The sequence below is a fragment of the Chiloscyllium plagiosum genome, unplaced genomic scaffold (genome assembly GCF_037043375.1).
Source record: "Chiloscyllium plagiosum isolate Xiang-an unplaced genomic scaffold, Cpla_swu_hap1 HiC_scaffold_25, whole genome shotgun sequence".
NCBI classification, from domain to species: domain Eukaryota; kingdom Metazoa; phylum Chordata; class Chondrichthyes; order Orectolobiformes; family Hemiscylliidae; genus Chiloscyllium; species Chiloscyllium plagiosum.
In genome coordinates, this window is record NW_028270163.1 from 34185680 (window position 1) to 34201644 (window position 15965).

Consider the following 15965-nt stretch of genomic DNA (forward strand, 5'->3'; position numbering starts at 1 on the left):
AGAGGTCCTGCTTTTCAAATTCCTATCTAACTCCCTGAACTTTATTTTCAGAACCTCATCTCTCTTTCTGCCGATGTTGTTAGTACCAGTATAGACCATAACTTCTGGTTACTCATCCTCTCTCCCTTCAGGATACCTGGTGCCCGCTCAAGGACATCCTTGACCTTGGCACCAGGGAGGCGGCACACCATCCTGGAGTCTTGCTTGTGGCCACAGAAAAACCTATTTGTGCCCTTAACTGCTGAGTTTCCTATCACAACCTGCTGCTATTGCTTTCCCCTAAGAGGCCATCTTCCCCCAGAAGTGTCCACAACAGTATACCTGTTTGAGAGGGGAATGGTTACAGGGGGCTCCTGCACTGTCTGCTCACATTTACTCATCTTTCTGGCAGTCACCCAACTCTTCTCTGTCTGTGTAGCCCTTCCTGGTGGTGTGACCCAGCTTACTAACTGTGCTATCCACCACATTCTCAACCTCATGGATGCTCCATAGTGAGCCTATCTGCAGCACAAAGTGCTCCATTTGGCAAATGAGGAACTGCAGCTGAACAAATTTCTAGTGTATGTGGTCACCATGGAGACTGGAAGTATCCCTGACTTCCCACATATTGTAAGAGGAGCATTCCATGGGGCTATTCTGATCTTATCAACTAACTCAACCTCAACCGACAACAATCCAGGAGCTTATTACACAACCTTATCCATTCATCACCAAATTCGAGCCTCTCTTTCTTTCCTGTTCTTTATTCATAATAGACTACAACTAAAATTTGTAGTCTCTCCATGCACTACTCAATCAATCTGCAAACCTGCTTTCTGAGCAGCCAAGGTGAGGTTATTTAGTGAGTTGTGACATCTCCAGAGCATCTCCCTTAGATTCACCCCCAGGTATGCTCTGACTGACCCCACTCCTCAGGGATTTATCCTGCTGTTTCCACCCAGGTTCACTCTGATCTCGCTCCTCAGGGATTTACCCTGCTGTTTTTCCCTAGGTACGCTCTCCTTTGTTCTGTTGCTGGAGAAAGTGAGGTCTGCAGATGCTGGAGATCAAAGCTGAAACTTTATTGCTGGAACAGCACAGCAGGTCAGGCAGCATCCAGGGAACAGGAGATTCGACGTTTCGGGCACATGCCCTGAAGAAGGGCATGTGCCCGAAACGTCGAATCTCCTGTTCCCTGGATGCTGCCTGACCTGCTGTGCTGTTCCAGCAATAAAGTTTCAGCTTTGTTCTGTTGCTGCTGCTGTGGACTGTTAGACAGCTGAGTGCAAGTGAGCTAAGTGTCTTGTGAATCATGCTGCTTTTTCAAAAGTTTATTGTGGCCAAGTTTTTAAACAATTAACAACAGAACATGGTAGATCATTTTCTCGGGAATGTGCACTGTCTTAATGCCTAGGTCTACTTTATTTACAAATGAAATCATGAATCAGTGCAATACAGTTGACTTTATTAAATCAATGTCTGCTGTTCTATCTGCTAATGAACAAGAAACGACAAGTCTGAAACTTCTACATGTTCTCCCCGTGAGCGTTTTACTGGTGAGGAGATGAAATGTGGAGATCCAAAAGGCAGCGTCAATGATTCTGTGTTTCCTCACAGGCTGCACAGTTGAGGTATCTCACCCAGACCTCAATCAATGGAAAATTAATTTAATTCACAAGGACTTCTACCACTACACTGTTAGTCTCATAGTCAAACTTTAGAAAAACTGCTATCTTGTTGAATGAGTTCTAACTGGATGTTAACAGTGCAGTAACTTAACGGATGCTGCTGAACACCCTAAATGGCCCAGAGAAGTTGATCTTTTCTTAACCTGTGAAATGAAAGTTGCTCAGTGCTGAATTCCATATTGTTTTAAAAACGTGTACTTTAGAGTCATAGAGATGTACAGCACGGAAACAGACCCTTCGGTCCAACCCGTTCATGCCGACCAGATATCCCAACCCAATCTAGTCCCACTTTCCAGCACCCGGCACATATCCCTCCAAACCCTTGCTATTCATATACCCATCCAAATGACTCTTAAATGTTGCAATTGTACCAGCCTCCACCACTTTCACTTCCTCTGGCAGCTCATTCCATACCCATACCACCCTCTGTGTGAAAAAGTTGCCCCTTAGGTCTTTTTTATATCTTTCCCCTCTGACCCTAAACCTATGCCCTCTAGTTCTGGACTCCCAGACCTCCAGGGAAAAGACTCTGTCTATTTATCCTATCCATACCCCTCATGATTTTTTAAACCTCTATAAGGTCACCCCTCAGCGCCCAATGCTCCAGGGGAAACAGCCCCAGCCTGTTCAGCCTCTCCTTATAGCTCAAATTCTCCAACCCTGGCAACACCCTTGTAAATCTTTTCTGAACCCTTTCAAGTTTCACAACATCTTTCCGATAGGAAGGAGACCAGAACTGCACGCATTATTCCAACAGCGGCCTAACCAATGTCCTGTACAGCCGCAACATGACCTCCCAACTCCTGTTCTCAGTACGCTGACCAATAAAAGAACGCATACCAAACGCCTTCTTCACGCACAAAGCCATGTTGACTATCCCTAATCAGTCCTTGCCTTTCCAAATACATGTACACCCTGTCCCTCAGGATTCCCTCCAACAATTTGCCCACCACTGAGGTCAGGCTCACTGGTCTATAGTTCCCTGGCTTGTCCTTACCACCCTTCTTAAACAGTGGCACCAGGTTTGCCAACCTCCAGACTTCCGTTTTATAAACTTTTTCTGCATCTTTACTTGACCATCGACCTTAAACCAATCACTTGTCATTTACTTTCCAATATGAAAATATTAATTAAAAGTAACAATTTTAATTTCTTTAATCTTCCTTGTTTGCTGTGTATGAATACTTTAATGTGATAGGCTGCTTAATTGCATGCTGAGTCACTTCTGCAGCACATCAAGACATCTCTTTATTCAGTCAGTCTATGCAGCTGAGCTTGAAGAAGGTTGAGCTGAAAGTGCATTTACTTTGCTGCTACCTGTAAAATCCGCATCTCTGAATCACTGATAATCACTCACTCAGTTTCCTTCCATAATCATTGTAATCATCAGGCAAAGGAGGAGGTCAAAGATCAGGAGGTTCATGGAAGTTATCTTTTCTCTTTGAAGATGAGACCATGTCTTATCAATATTCAGGCAACCAATGTGTCACATATTTTTAATACTTTGGTAGACAAAGTAGAGTCAGCTTAAACTAAGACTTTGAATCTAAGGATGGAGTCTACAGGACACTTAAGGGGCAGGGTGAGCAGCCAGAAGTCACGGTATACATTGGTACCAGTGACATATCTAGGAAAAGGGATGAGAACCTAAAAAGTGAATATAGAGAGTTAGGTTGGAAGCTAAAAGGCAAGATGAGCAGAGTATTCATCTCGGGATTACTATTGGTGCCATGGGCTAGTGAGGCTAGGAACCGAGAGCGAGTGCAGTGGCTGCAAGGCTGGTGTAAGAGGGAGGGCTTCAGAAATCTGAATCATTGGGATACCTTCTGTGGAAGGTGGGACCTGTACAAGGAGGATGTGTTGCACCTGAACTGGAGAGGTATTAATATCATTGGTAGGAGGTTTGCTTGAGCTTTTTTAGAGGGTTAAAACTAGTTTGGCAGGGGGATGGGAACCGGAGCTATGGATCAGAGGATGGGGTAGCTGGTGAACAGGCAGATACAGTGTGCAGAGAGTCTGTGAGGAAGGAAAGACAGGTGATAGGGCAAAGTTGCAGTCAGCGTGGTGAGTTGAAGTGTGTCAACTTTAACGCAACAAGTGTCAGGAATAAGGGTGATGAACTTAGAGCATGGATCAGTCGTTGGAGCTGTGAGCTTGTGGCCATTACGGGACTTGGATATCACAGGGGCAGGAATGGTTGTTGGATGTTCCAGGGTTTAGATGTTTCAAAAGGAATAGTGAGGGAGATAAAAGAGGTAGGGGAGCGGCATTGCTAACCATACCTGCAGAAAGGGAGATCATAGAGGAGGGTTTGTCTACTAAGTCAATGTGGAAGTAAAAAGCGGGAAAGGAGCAGTCACTTTATTGGGGGGTTTCTATTAAACCCCCACCCCCACTAGCAACAGAGGCATGGAGGTGCAAATTGTGAGACTGATTTTGAAAAGATGCAGAAGTAACAGAGTTGTTGTCATGGGTGACTTCAACTTCTCTAATAGTGATTGGTACCTCCTTAAGTGCAAATAGTTTGGATGGAGAAGTTTTTGTCAGGCGTGTCCAGATAGGATTCCTGACTCAATGTATAGGTAGGCTGACGAGAGGGGAGGCCTTATTGGATTTGGTACTTGTCAACGATCCAAGTCAGGTGTCAGATCTCTGGGTGGGAGAGCATTTTAGTGATAGTGATCCCACAACTCCCTGTCCTGTATTATAGTCATGGAGCAGACGGTAGGGGAAAGTATTTAATTGGGGGAAGGGCAATTACAATGCTATTAGGCAGGAACTGGAGTGACTAAATTGGGAACAGATATTCTCATGGAAATGCACAACAGAAATGTGGAGGTTCTTAAGGGAGTTCTCGCTGTGAGTGCTGGATTTGACCCACTGAGGCAAGGTAGGGATGATAGGGTAAAGGAATCTTGGATGACAAGATGTGGAACATCTCATTGAGAGGAAGAAGGAAGTTTACTTATGGTTGAGGAGGCAAGGATCAGGCAGGGGTCTCAAGGGTTCCAAAGTAGCCAGGAAGGAATTGAAGAATGGACTTCCAGCTTGATGAGGGCATGAGAAAACCTTGGTGAATAGAATGAAGGAAAACCCCAGGGCATTCTACACTTAAGTGAGGAACAAGAGGATGGTCAGTGTAAAGGTACAGCCAATCAGGGATACTAGAGGGAACTTGTACTCTGAATAGGAGGATGTTGGGGAGGTCCATAATGAATACTTTGCTTCAGTATTAACTATTGAGAGGAACCTTGTGTTTTGTGAGGACAGCGTGAAACAGGCTGATATGCTTGAGCAGGTTGATCTTAAGAAGGAGGATGTGTTAGAAAGTTTGAAAAATGTGAGGGTACATAAGTCCCTTGGGCCAGATGGGATATACCCAAGGTAGCGAGGGAAGAGATTGCTGTGCCATTGGCGATGATCTTTGTGTCCTCACTATCCACTGGAGTCGTGCCAGATGATTGGAGGGTGGCCCTTGTTCAACAAGGGAATAAGGATAACCCTGGGAATTACAGACCAGTCAGTCTTGCATCAGTGGTGGGCAAATTATTGGAGAGGATTCTGAGAGATAGGATTTATGATCATTTGGAAAAGCATAGCTAGATTGTGAGGGGCAGGTCATGCCTCATAAGCCTTATTAAGTTCTTTTGAAGATGTGACAAAACACATTGATGAAGGTAGAGCAGCAGATGCGGTGTATGTGGATTGTAACAAGGCGTTTGATAAGGTTCCCCATGATAGGCTTACTCAGAATATAAGGAGGCATGGGATACAGGAAAATTTGGCTGCCTTGATACAGAATTGTCTGGCACTTAGACAGAAAGTTGTAGTAAGATGTAAAGTATTCAGCCTAGAACTTGGTGACCAGTGGTGTTCTGCAGGGATCTGTTCTGGGACCTCTGCTCTTTGCGGTTTTTATAAATGACTTGGATGAGGAAGTGGTAGGATGGGTTAGTAAGTTTGCTGATGACACGAAGGTTGGTGGAGTTGTGGATAGTGTGGAGGACTGTTGTCATTTGCAACGGGACATTGACAGGATGCAAAGCTGGGCTGAGAAGTGGCAAATGGAGTTCAACCTGGAAAAATGTGAAGGGATTCATTTTGGAAGGTTGAATTTGAATACAGAGTACAGGGTTAAAGGCAGGATTCTTAGCAGTTGTAGAGGAACAGTGATCTTGGGAGTCCACATCCATAAATCCCTCAAAGTTGCCATCCAAGTTGATAGGGTTGTTAAGAAGGCGTATGGTGTGTTGGTTTCAATACCAGGGGTTTGAGTTTAAGAGCCGTGAGGCCTATAAAGCTGCAGCTCTATAAAGCCCTGGTTAGACCACACTTGGAATATTGTGTTCAGTTCTGGTTGCCTCATTCTAGGAAGGATGTGGAAGCTTTCGAGATGGTGCAAAGGAGATTTACCAGGATGCTGCCTGGACTAGAGGGCATGTCTTATGAAGAAAGGTTGAGGGAACTAGGGCTTTTCTCATTGGAATGAAGAAGGATAAGAGGTGACTTGATAGAGGTATGCAAGATGATGGAAGGCATAGTGGTTCAGAGACTTTTCACCCAGGGCAGAAATGGCTGTCACAAGGGGTCATAATTTTAAGGTGATTGGAGGAAGTTTTAGGGGAGATGTCAGAGGTAGGTCTTTACTCTGAGTGTGATGGGCGCATAGAATGCACTGCCAGCAGTGATAGTAGTGTCAGATACATTAGGAACATTTAAGCAACTTTTGTACAGGCACATGGATGATAGTAAAATATAGGAGTATGTAGGTTAGTTTGATCAGAGTAGGATAAAAGGTTGGCACAAATTAGGGGCTGTACTGTGCTATGCTGTTCTATGTTCTGTGTTCTAAGACTTCCTAGAGCCTGAATAGTCTGCTTCTGACATCTAACATTGATTTAAAAGTACAATTCTAGCTGAGGTTGAAATAGGTACAATATCTTTTCTCCCTTGAAGAACTGTAATTGGATGACTTTCTAAACCAAAGCTTTAACGGAGCCCTAAGCAAGCTCTCCAGTCTGGGTTTTTTGACTGGTATTATTTTCAATGCTGTTCTGAAATATAATGCCTTCAATCAAATATTCCATTTTTCCATGGAAGCACTTGGACACCATCTTAAATAGGTGGACTCCTCTCCAGGATATACCTCTTGTGTAGAACTTGTCCTTCAACTTTGCATTCCTAATCTTACATTCATTAGAACATTCCAGTAATCCAAATGGAATAAGAAAGCTCTCAATCTCTTCACATTCTCTCTTTAGTGTTTACGTATTATTATATCCTGGTCATAATTTTCCATTAAGTTAATACTTCAACTTATACCATAACAATTAAAGTGCTATTGTACTTTTCATTTTTTTCACTGCAGGGATTTGTTTTTATATGGGGCTATAGCGTAGTTTATAACCTCCATGTGCTTGGATTGTTCCAATCCATCTCTTCACTTTATTACAGTATTTCTGTTTACTTCCATCCTCTTCCTCTTTAGTTCTTAATGTTTCTCTTCTTCCTTAAATAGCTTTTCTTGATTCAAATTCTAGTTGCTTTCATTTGTCAGAAATAAATTTTATATCTCAGAAATGGTGTTATCCTCTTTACTCTTTGTTAATTTGTCTTTGTGCCTTACATCTTCCAAGTTATGATGTTTAATAGCTCTCTACGCTGAGTAGAATGAAAAGTCAGTATTATTCCAGATGACCTCTGCACCAAAGTCAAAAGTATTCTTATTTTAAGAATGTACAGTTTAGTATATCCCATTTGTGTAAATTTCACTTTTTAATTTTTAACAGTTTTGGAAACTTTATTAGCACAGCAGAGAAGATCCGCCTTCCTGATGATTGTACAATTGGCTATATCATTGAAGGTCTACTAGAAGTGAAGATGATTCACAGTGATCTGTTCCACTCGCACCTAGAGAACCTGCAGCAAATCCCACCAACTATTATCCCCAGACAGGTCAGCCTTTCAGAATTACCTGGACTTTTTTTTTCCCTCCATTTTCTTGGAAAGCAAACAGTGGTATGATGATAGCAGCATAATGGTGTGTACCAGCAGTATTCCATTGCCTCATCAATAGTATTATGTCATCCCCATGAGCTACAACTCTCAATGTTAACAGATTATTTAACTTCTTGCAAACTGATAATGATGTCTTTACCTTAACCAGTGTCCACATTTTCCAGAAAAAGTGGAGTCACAGGTTATAGTCAGCATTGTTTCTGCTCTTCCTGATGTATTAAAATAGTGACCACTTTTGCCCAACTCCTCTCTTCACCACTTCTTGCTGCTTCCAGGTAACTTGATACAGTCCAGGAATCAAACCTGGATTTTCTGGTTTATATGGCCTAGTGCATATGTCCATAAGGATAATGAAGAATATACACCTCCAAGGATGGTGAAGACCTTAGTTTTGTGCATATCGTTAGACCAGCATCCCAAGAGGAAGTTGTGCCCATCAGAGTGACACAAACACTGTCGAAGCATCAGCATATGTTTTCCTCATTGTGGAAAAAAATCAGCCTTCTAGACGTTCTTAATTTCTTGAAGGCTAGTGTCTCCCTTTTGGATTATGTCAACCAGACCAGTGATAATTGGCCAACTCCAATTACAATAATCAATTTAATGACTGCTAATTTGAGTAAGGACCTGCTTAAGGTGAGGATCTAGTGACAGATAGTCAACATTACTGAACAAACAGGACAGAGTCAGAGCTGGAGCTAGATTCTTTGGAGCTGATTAAAATTGGTTCGTTTTCTACTACATAGAAAGGAGCAAGTTGTTTGATCAGTCTCTGCTAAGTGATTAAGGTGTCTTCTATTAAGTTACAATGTTGTATACAAATTAAAGCTCATAAGATGCATAATAAAGCAAGCTAAGTAAATAACTTTAAACGCTGCAATTGTACCTGCTGCCCCCACTTCTTCTGGAGGCTAATTCTATATATGCACTAATCTCTGTGTAAAGAAAATTGACCCTCAGGTCCTTTTTAAATCTTTCTCCTCTCATCTTAAACCTATGCCCTCTAGTTTTGGACTCCCCTCCCCTCAAAAACACACCTTGGTTATCCCCCCTATTAATGCCCCTTATGATTTTATAAATCTCGCTAAGATTACTCCTCAGCCTCTGACACTACAAACACCTTCTAGAAAGAGAGAATGGGGAATTAATAATAGATGATATATGGATGAAGTGAACAAATAATTTGCTTCTGACTTCACAATAGAGGATACAGAAAGCATTCCAATAATAACTACAAACAAGAAGGTGGAAAGGAGAGAGGAATTTCATGAAATTACAATGGCAAGGGAAGAGGTACTAAGCAAACGGGATCATCAAACTGACCAGCTTCTAGGTCCAGATGGACTTCATCCTAGTGTCTTAAATGAGGTGACTAATGAGTTAGTGCATACATTGGTGTTAATTTTCCAAAATACCGTCTATTCTGGAACAATGCACCCTCTACTCAAGAAAGGGAGGGAAGAACAAAGCTTGAAACTTTTTGCCACTTAGCTTGACATCTGACATGGGAAATGTATTGGAATTGATCATCAAAGAGGTTGTGGCTGTGCATTTAGAAAAACTCTAGATAATTAGGCAGAGTCAGTATAGTTTTGTTAAAGGGAATCACATTTAATCAATTAATTGGAGTTTCTTGAAGTGGTAAAACGCACAGAGATAGTTGTTAGGGTTCAATTGTTGTTGGAGGATCGTTGCCTTGGGGTTGGTGGTGGTGGTGGGGGAGTGGTGTAGTTGGGATGGATTTGGCGAATTTATGATTTGGTTTTAATCTGTGTAATGTTTCTTGTGTAACTACCATGATATGTACTGGAGAACAGTCCAAAGTCTCTGACAAAGGCCCCAAAGAGCAGGGAAATATCCATCAGATATTGAAACATCGTGAGCATTCTCACATAGACCAGTGTGTCGAGACTTTGACAGCTAGCATCGTTGACCATATCACAAATAAAAACAGGACTTGCTGGAAACATTTAGCAGGTCTGGCAGCATCTGTGGAAAGAAAGCAGATTCACTTGTTTTCACATCACTTTGTTCTGCTTTCATTTTTCCAGTGATTTCTATTTCTTGTTTCTGATTTCTAGCATCCGCAGGTTTATTTTTAAGAATTTTTGACCATATGTCTGGTCTCTGATGATCCAGAGACCCGAAAACTTGGCCCCATGTTTTCGATTTTGGCAACTATCCTTCTCATTTATCCAAGTTAATTGTTGCTGGTCCCCTGCCTTAAATCTTGATCCTCAGGAGTGAAGCCAAATTGTGGGTAATTTGAAGAGTTGTTCTATCTAACTAGGTCTTTGTATTTCAGACTTAAAATATTTATTTTACATTATGTGCATTCTTGCTGTATTGATAATGAATGGGTTTTGAGGTATCTGAATGATGACTAAACACAGTACCTAAACTACTAATGCAATTATTTTAGGTCACCTTAAGTTATGGAAGTTTAGAAATGAAGCGGAATGTACTGAGAGTCCAAGGGCCTTTCACTTTGGCAGATGATCCCTCAAGGTATTGTGACTGGCTTTTCAATTTCACCTCCTAAAGACAAATCTATCATATTTTTGTCAGTACCGCAAATGATTTATAGTCAACCAAATGGTGTACATAACAGCTGCTATTTATATAATAGGACTTCAAAGTTTGCAGTAAGTATACTTAAGTAAAATAAGGGTTCTGTGCACAGTGGTAGTGTCTGTAGCTCTGGGCCAAAAGGCCTCGGTTCAAGACACGGTGGCTTAGTGGTTATTGCTGCTGCCTCACAGCGCCGGGGACCAGGGTTTGATTCTAGCCTCGGACAACTATCTGTGTGGAGTTTGCACATTCTCCTTGTGTCCATGTGGGTTTCCTCTGGATGTTCCAGGTTCTTCCCACAGCCCAACGATGTGCAGTTTAGGTGGATTAACCATGTAGTATTCAGGGATGTGTAGGTTAGGTGGATTAGTCATGAGGGATACAGGGATAGGTAGAGGGGTGAGTAGCTCTTCGGTGGGTTTGGTCTCAATGGGCTGAATGGCCTGCTTCCAAACTATGTAGGGAATTCTACGATTCAAGATCCACCTGCTCCGGAGGTATGCTGTAATATGTCTGAACAGATTGATTTAAATCAATCTCCTCAAATAAAAATGCCATGAATCTATAAAGTAGCACAACTAGATATTTTAAATGTAATACATTTCAAAAATAATTTAAAAATGAATTTTAACATTAAAGTATTCTTGTCTAATTTTGTTGGTGGCTTGTCCTTATAAACTTTTGATTTAAATGTTTTGGTACTGAGACTTTTTAAAAAAAAAAAGGCAAAATGAAGGAGAGATTCATGTGATCTGCTCTGACAATTGCATAACATCAAACCTGCTTGGTTTGATCATTTAAAAATTAAATGGAACCCAGGTATGAGGAGTTATGCTTATGCTAAATCAGCATCTGAAGCTAGGTACAATTACGATCAACTGACTATGGAAACTTAAATGCAAAAGGAACTTCTGACTAGCATTGCAAACCATTTGGGTATGTGCTTCATCATATCTTCTGCCTTCCTGCTTATAGTTTATTAAATAAGTAAATAGAATAGCCTGAATTCAATTATATTTTCATATCTTGTTTACCTGCAGGTTCAAGTCTATACATTGTCTCCTCTACCACGATGCCTGGTGTCCTGTCAAAGACAGGTACTGATCATGAAAACTATTCTGAACCTTTTCTCCAATCTTTATGAAGAACTTTGTGAGTGAGAAAGGACATTTATGGTAATGAGGAAGAATAAGACTGTGATGCTCCAAAACATATTGCAACACAACTATGTATCACTTTTTTTTTTGTTGGGTGTAAAACAACTACAAGTATTCTGCAAAAGGAAGCAGCAATCAACTCTTTAACTGCCCTAGTGAAAATTCCAAGTCTGATTTGAATTGACATTCATATTCTGACCCATTATCTTGGATCTGCTTGTTAAAACAGGATTCACTGAAGTGGGTCTGCAATTAAATTGTGTCAATGCTGTGTGCCAAAGTACTAATGTTACCTCTTCTAAATTTAACCTTCTCTGCTTTACTGTTTTAACTGGTAAAGCTAAACCGTAAGTTGGCTTTATGCAAGCAGAGACTCTGAGTCACTCGACATTTCTAATACTTTTATTTCCTGTGTATACAGTGAACCTTGGCAAATGCTGATGGATGATGTTAGAATGGTGCCATCCTAAATGTCCTGTCTATACATTTGGTATAAATGTATACCAATTCAGTTATCGGAATATTACGTTGGCTGGTTGTTATCCAGTTCTAGACAGTTAACAATGAAACTCTGGGTTTTCTTTTGGATATGCCTCCCCCTTTAATTTAGCAGTTGATATTTACATCTCTGTGAGATGGTGATTATTGATAGAACTACATCACTGTGGCTTCATCGTGCCATATAATGTCAGGATTTTGGGATATTTGCCACTGAGTCATTTGAAATGCTTTGATTTCTTACTCCAATAACAATTTCATCGTAAAATGATGTTTATAAACAATACTTCTTCATTAAATATGTTCACCTCGCCTGTATAGTATTGTATTAATATGCTGAATAACTCACCCAACTCTGTCAGGTTATGTTTCATCCAAAGGTTATCTTGTTAGCCAGAGGCTAAAACATACTTTAGGACTTGCTTTACTGCAGCAATGTTATCAATTTCCATTGCACAATATCTAGGAACCAAATTGCCTACTGTATTCAACTCCAAGTAAGTTGACAAGTCATTTAAATTGATTAATTCCATGCTTTCTGGTTTGAGATGGTCAATAAACAGGCTTGACTAGGTGTGGACGTCTAGAAGGAATATAAAGTGCAATTTTACAAACAAAAATCTCCAATATAAAACCTTTATCTCTAATACAAGTGTAACTTTGTAGACTGGTTCATTATTGGGCTTACCTCAATAGACCTGTCATCTATGATCTTTTTATAATAGTTAACAATTCTATTCTAGACAGGATTTTATGGTATTTATTTTAATAGTACTTTGCAAAGTACTAACTCAAATAAACTAAATGTGGACTGCCTTGATGGATCTTCCAGCATGTTTTTAATGATTTCTGAATTTAAAGATGTTTAGATGTTCCAAAGTAAAAGCTGTATCTGAAAGAAAAACACATCATAAGTCATATGTTGCATCAAAAACGCCTCCTGTCATTGGGCTCAGAGGGTATATGGCTGGGTTGGTGGAGATTTAATTTTGCAGGAATTAGCCAAAGGTCGTTTTGATTATCAATTCTTCTAGTATGCTATATTCAATTAATGATAGCAAGATTGCAAGACCAACATACCTCTTGCTTGATTTGTAGCAGATAAATATATAGAAAACTCAACTCAGTTTCAGTTTAGATTATGTGTACGAGTCTGGGAGTGGGACACAAATTCCTGACTTCGAGGCAAGAGTTCTAGCATAGTTAGAATAAAGAGAAAATTCTATTTCTGTTAGCGCATACATACAGTCCAGAGCTCCGTAAATTTGATTATACTGGAATTGATGTGTTAGAATGGTTTGCACATAACATTCAAATGAATACTCTGAATGCAAATACAGATAAAAGTTTTTTAGAGACTATAAAAGAATGTGTATTGTGTACTGTATAAGTGACCTAATTAATGGTTTGGACTCTTAATTCACTGGTTTTTCTCAACTGAATATTGTTCATATTCTGAGGCCTTGGCTTTTCCACTGTGAGAGAAGAAATATGAATGATAGATCTGTCTATAACTGAAGACAAATATTAGTATGTGGACAGTAAAACAACATTCAATTCACTGTAATCTATTATGTTAGAAGTCTGATTAGCACAGGTAATTCAAACTTTTGACTGAAGTTTTGTGGGAAGTTTACAAATATTGGTCATGAGCATGAACGTAATCCAGAGTGGAAAGAGGTAAAGGAGAAGTTTGAAATAAGGATCCCAATATTCCTTAGTCTCCTGACAGAACTGGTGGAGCTTCCATGAAAATCATGGAAACTCTATTGTACCAGTTCTCTGCTACCAAAGAACTTCCTGGTTGAGTTATATGGAGCAGTGTAGCAGCAGATCAGAGTTAATGGAGTTTAGTAATGCTGAGTGATGTGAATCACCCCAGGAGCTGTGTGGCAAGGTACCAATGGACCGAATTGTGACATAAACCACAAAGGTTCTGCAGAAATTTCACTTACCTTTTAGATGCTTAATGAAGGGTACCAGCAAATTTTCAGTCTGAAAATCAATGTTTTCAGAAATTAATTTTTAATATATATTTTAATCCATAACAATTGTAAATATTAGAATGCACCTCATAACGAGTGCAATAGCTAAGAATATTGCAAATCTTGAAAGTTTTTAATCTATTGCAGTTTTTCAATGGGCATCATGATGTCTCTCCTCTCGTTGGAAAAACAATATTGTATGTTAAGTCTGAAATTGTGTATGCATTTCTGACAAGGAGTTCGATCCTTTCATGATAAACAAATGTAATCATTTTTACACCTATAATTCAAGTTAACTTTAATTGATCAACAGTTTCAATAGAATTCAAAGAACCTGCTGAGATTGAACAGCTCATTCCAATGGACTTTAGGGCAGAGGTAATTGATTTGGTGTGCAGATCGTGGAATGAAGTAGTTACTGTTAATGCCGAACATTGTGGTATAATCACTATCAGAAGATCTGACCATGGGACTGAAGTGAACAACTGCTCTCCAGGATGGTGAGCATATAAAAAGATCAATCCTGGAAAAGCACATGAATTGGTCATGGATGGACCTTAGCAATATTTCAACTAAGAATGTGCAATACTGTTACAAAGACTGAAAAATACTCTGAGATTGTAGAAATGCTTACTAATAAACAGTGTTATATCTGTATGTGAAAATGCTATTTTAGAAACATATATGTTTACATTCAGCTGGAGAAGCCAAAGTTACTTTTAAATGCCAAGAATATAACAACTCAGATTCTTTAAAACCGGAGATTTCTTTTATTCACCTGCATTGTTTATAAATGAAAATAATGCAAATTGTAGTAAGCTTATATGAGGCTGGTTTGGAATGATGATTGCCAGTAGTTTGCTTAATTAAAATGTAGACACTTGTTAAAAGGTGAGAAATCTAATTAAATGATTACATTTAAACACTTCTCACTTTCTTTGTCATATTTAGTTTAACCTCAACGTTACCTTTTAATGGGAGATTTCAAGTGAGTATGACATCTTGCATCTGATTCTTCAGGCCAATCTGAAATGGATAGGATGAATAAGGGCACAGACATTTTTAATACAATATAGAATGAAGATTACTGCAACTAAAATTAAAACTTTTTTTCTCTTCATAGATTCATTTTCCCAACATTGCAATTATTCTGTAGCATTAATGCTGTTATACTCGTTATGGCTCATACAGTATTTTTTAGAATTGGGCACCCAAACTTCAGACAGTAACTGTGGCCTAAACAATTTTCTTTTCACAAGTTTGCCTTTTTTTTAAACTCCCATATTCTACACCTGTATTTATAAAACCAAGTATCCTACTGAGGTTTTTATTTTTTTTTTATCTAGTTGCGCTTGTACTTTATGGGAATTAAGCTTTATATTCAACTATGTTCTCCATGAATGAACCTGTTTGGGTGTTTAGTGACATGTGCATGGTTGGGGAATGGGATGGTTGGTGTGATAGGAATTGCTGGAATTCCAATCAGTAGCAATGAAGTAAATATAGTGGCAACAAGAAGGAAAAGTACATTTGTAATATACATAAACACAAGGAAGAAAGGAGTATATTGGTGGGGTTAGCTGAGGATTACAATTAGCAGAAGAAGCTAGTCTGGAACAAAATGTCACCTTGCATCTGTTGGGCTGATTGACAAGTTTTTGAGGAAAAGTACCCGCAGTTAAATAAAACCCTTGGGGCTTTGCAAAATGCTTTAGTTTGCATAGTCCACTTTTTGTAGTGCAATCACCATTGTAATGTTGAAAACAAAACAGCCAATTTGTACAAAACAAGCTCCCACAAACAGCAATATAATGAACCTGATCAAACTGGATTTGGATTGAGGTATGAAATTTGCCATGGAAGACATCAAGGATAATTTCTTTGCTCTTTCATTGAAATGGTGCCATAGAATCAGACAGGGTCTCAGCAGAACATCACAATCAATTTGGATGGTACCTCTGACAGTGCCACACTCCCTCAGCAGTGCACTGAGGGTATCAGTTTTAGTTTGTGCTGTGGGACCTGAACCCACAGCCTTCTGAGAGGCTGGTGTGCTACTGACTATGAGC

General features: G+C 39.7%; 1 protein-coding gene across 3 annotated transcripts in view; it reads left to right on the top strand.

Moving 5' to 3' along the window:
• rfng (RFNG O-fucosylpeptide 3-beta-N-acetylglucosaminyltransferase) overlaps positions 1-14823 on the top strand; it is a 54611-nt gene extending 39788 nt beyond the window's left edge. For 2 of the 3 annotated variants that reach the window (XM_043714714.2, XM_043714716.2), the window contains 3 exons: positions 7457-7622; positions 10108-10193; positions 11297-14823. In XM_043714714.2, coding sequence (XP_043570649.2) covers positions 7457-7622; positions 10108-10193; positions 11297-11360 — 316 coding nt within the window. In that variant the 3' untranslated portion in view covers positions 11361-14823. The remainder of the gene's footprint in view (positions 1-7456; positions 7623-10107; positions 10194-11296) is intronic. The other variant, XM_043714715.2, reaches the window with a different exon arrangement.
• Positions 14824-15965: the final 1142 nt, after the last annotated feature.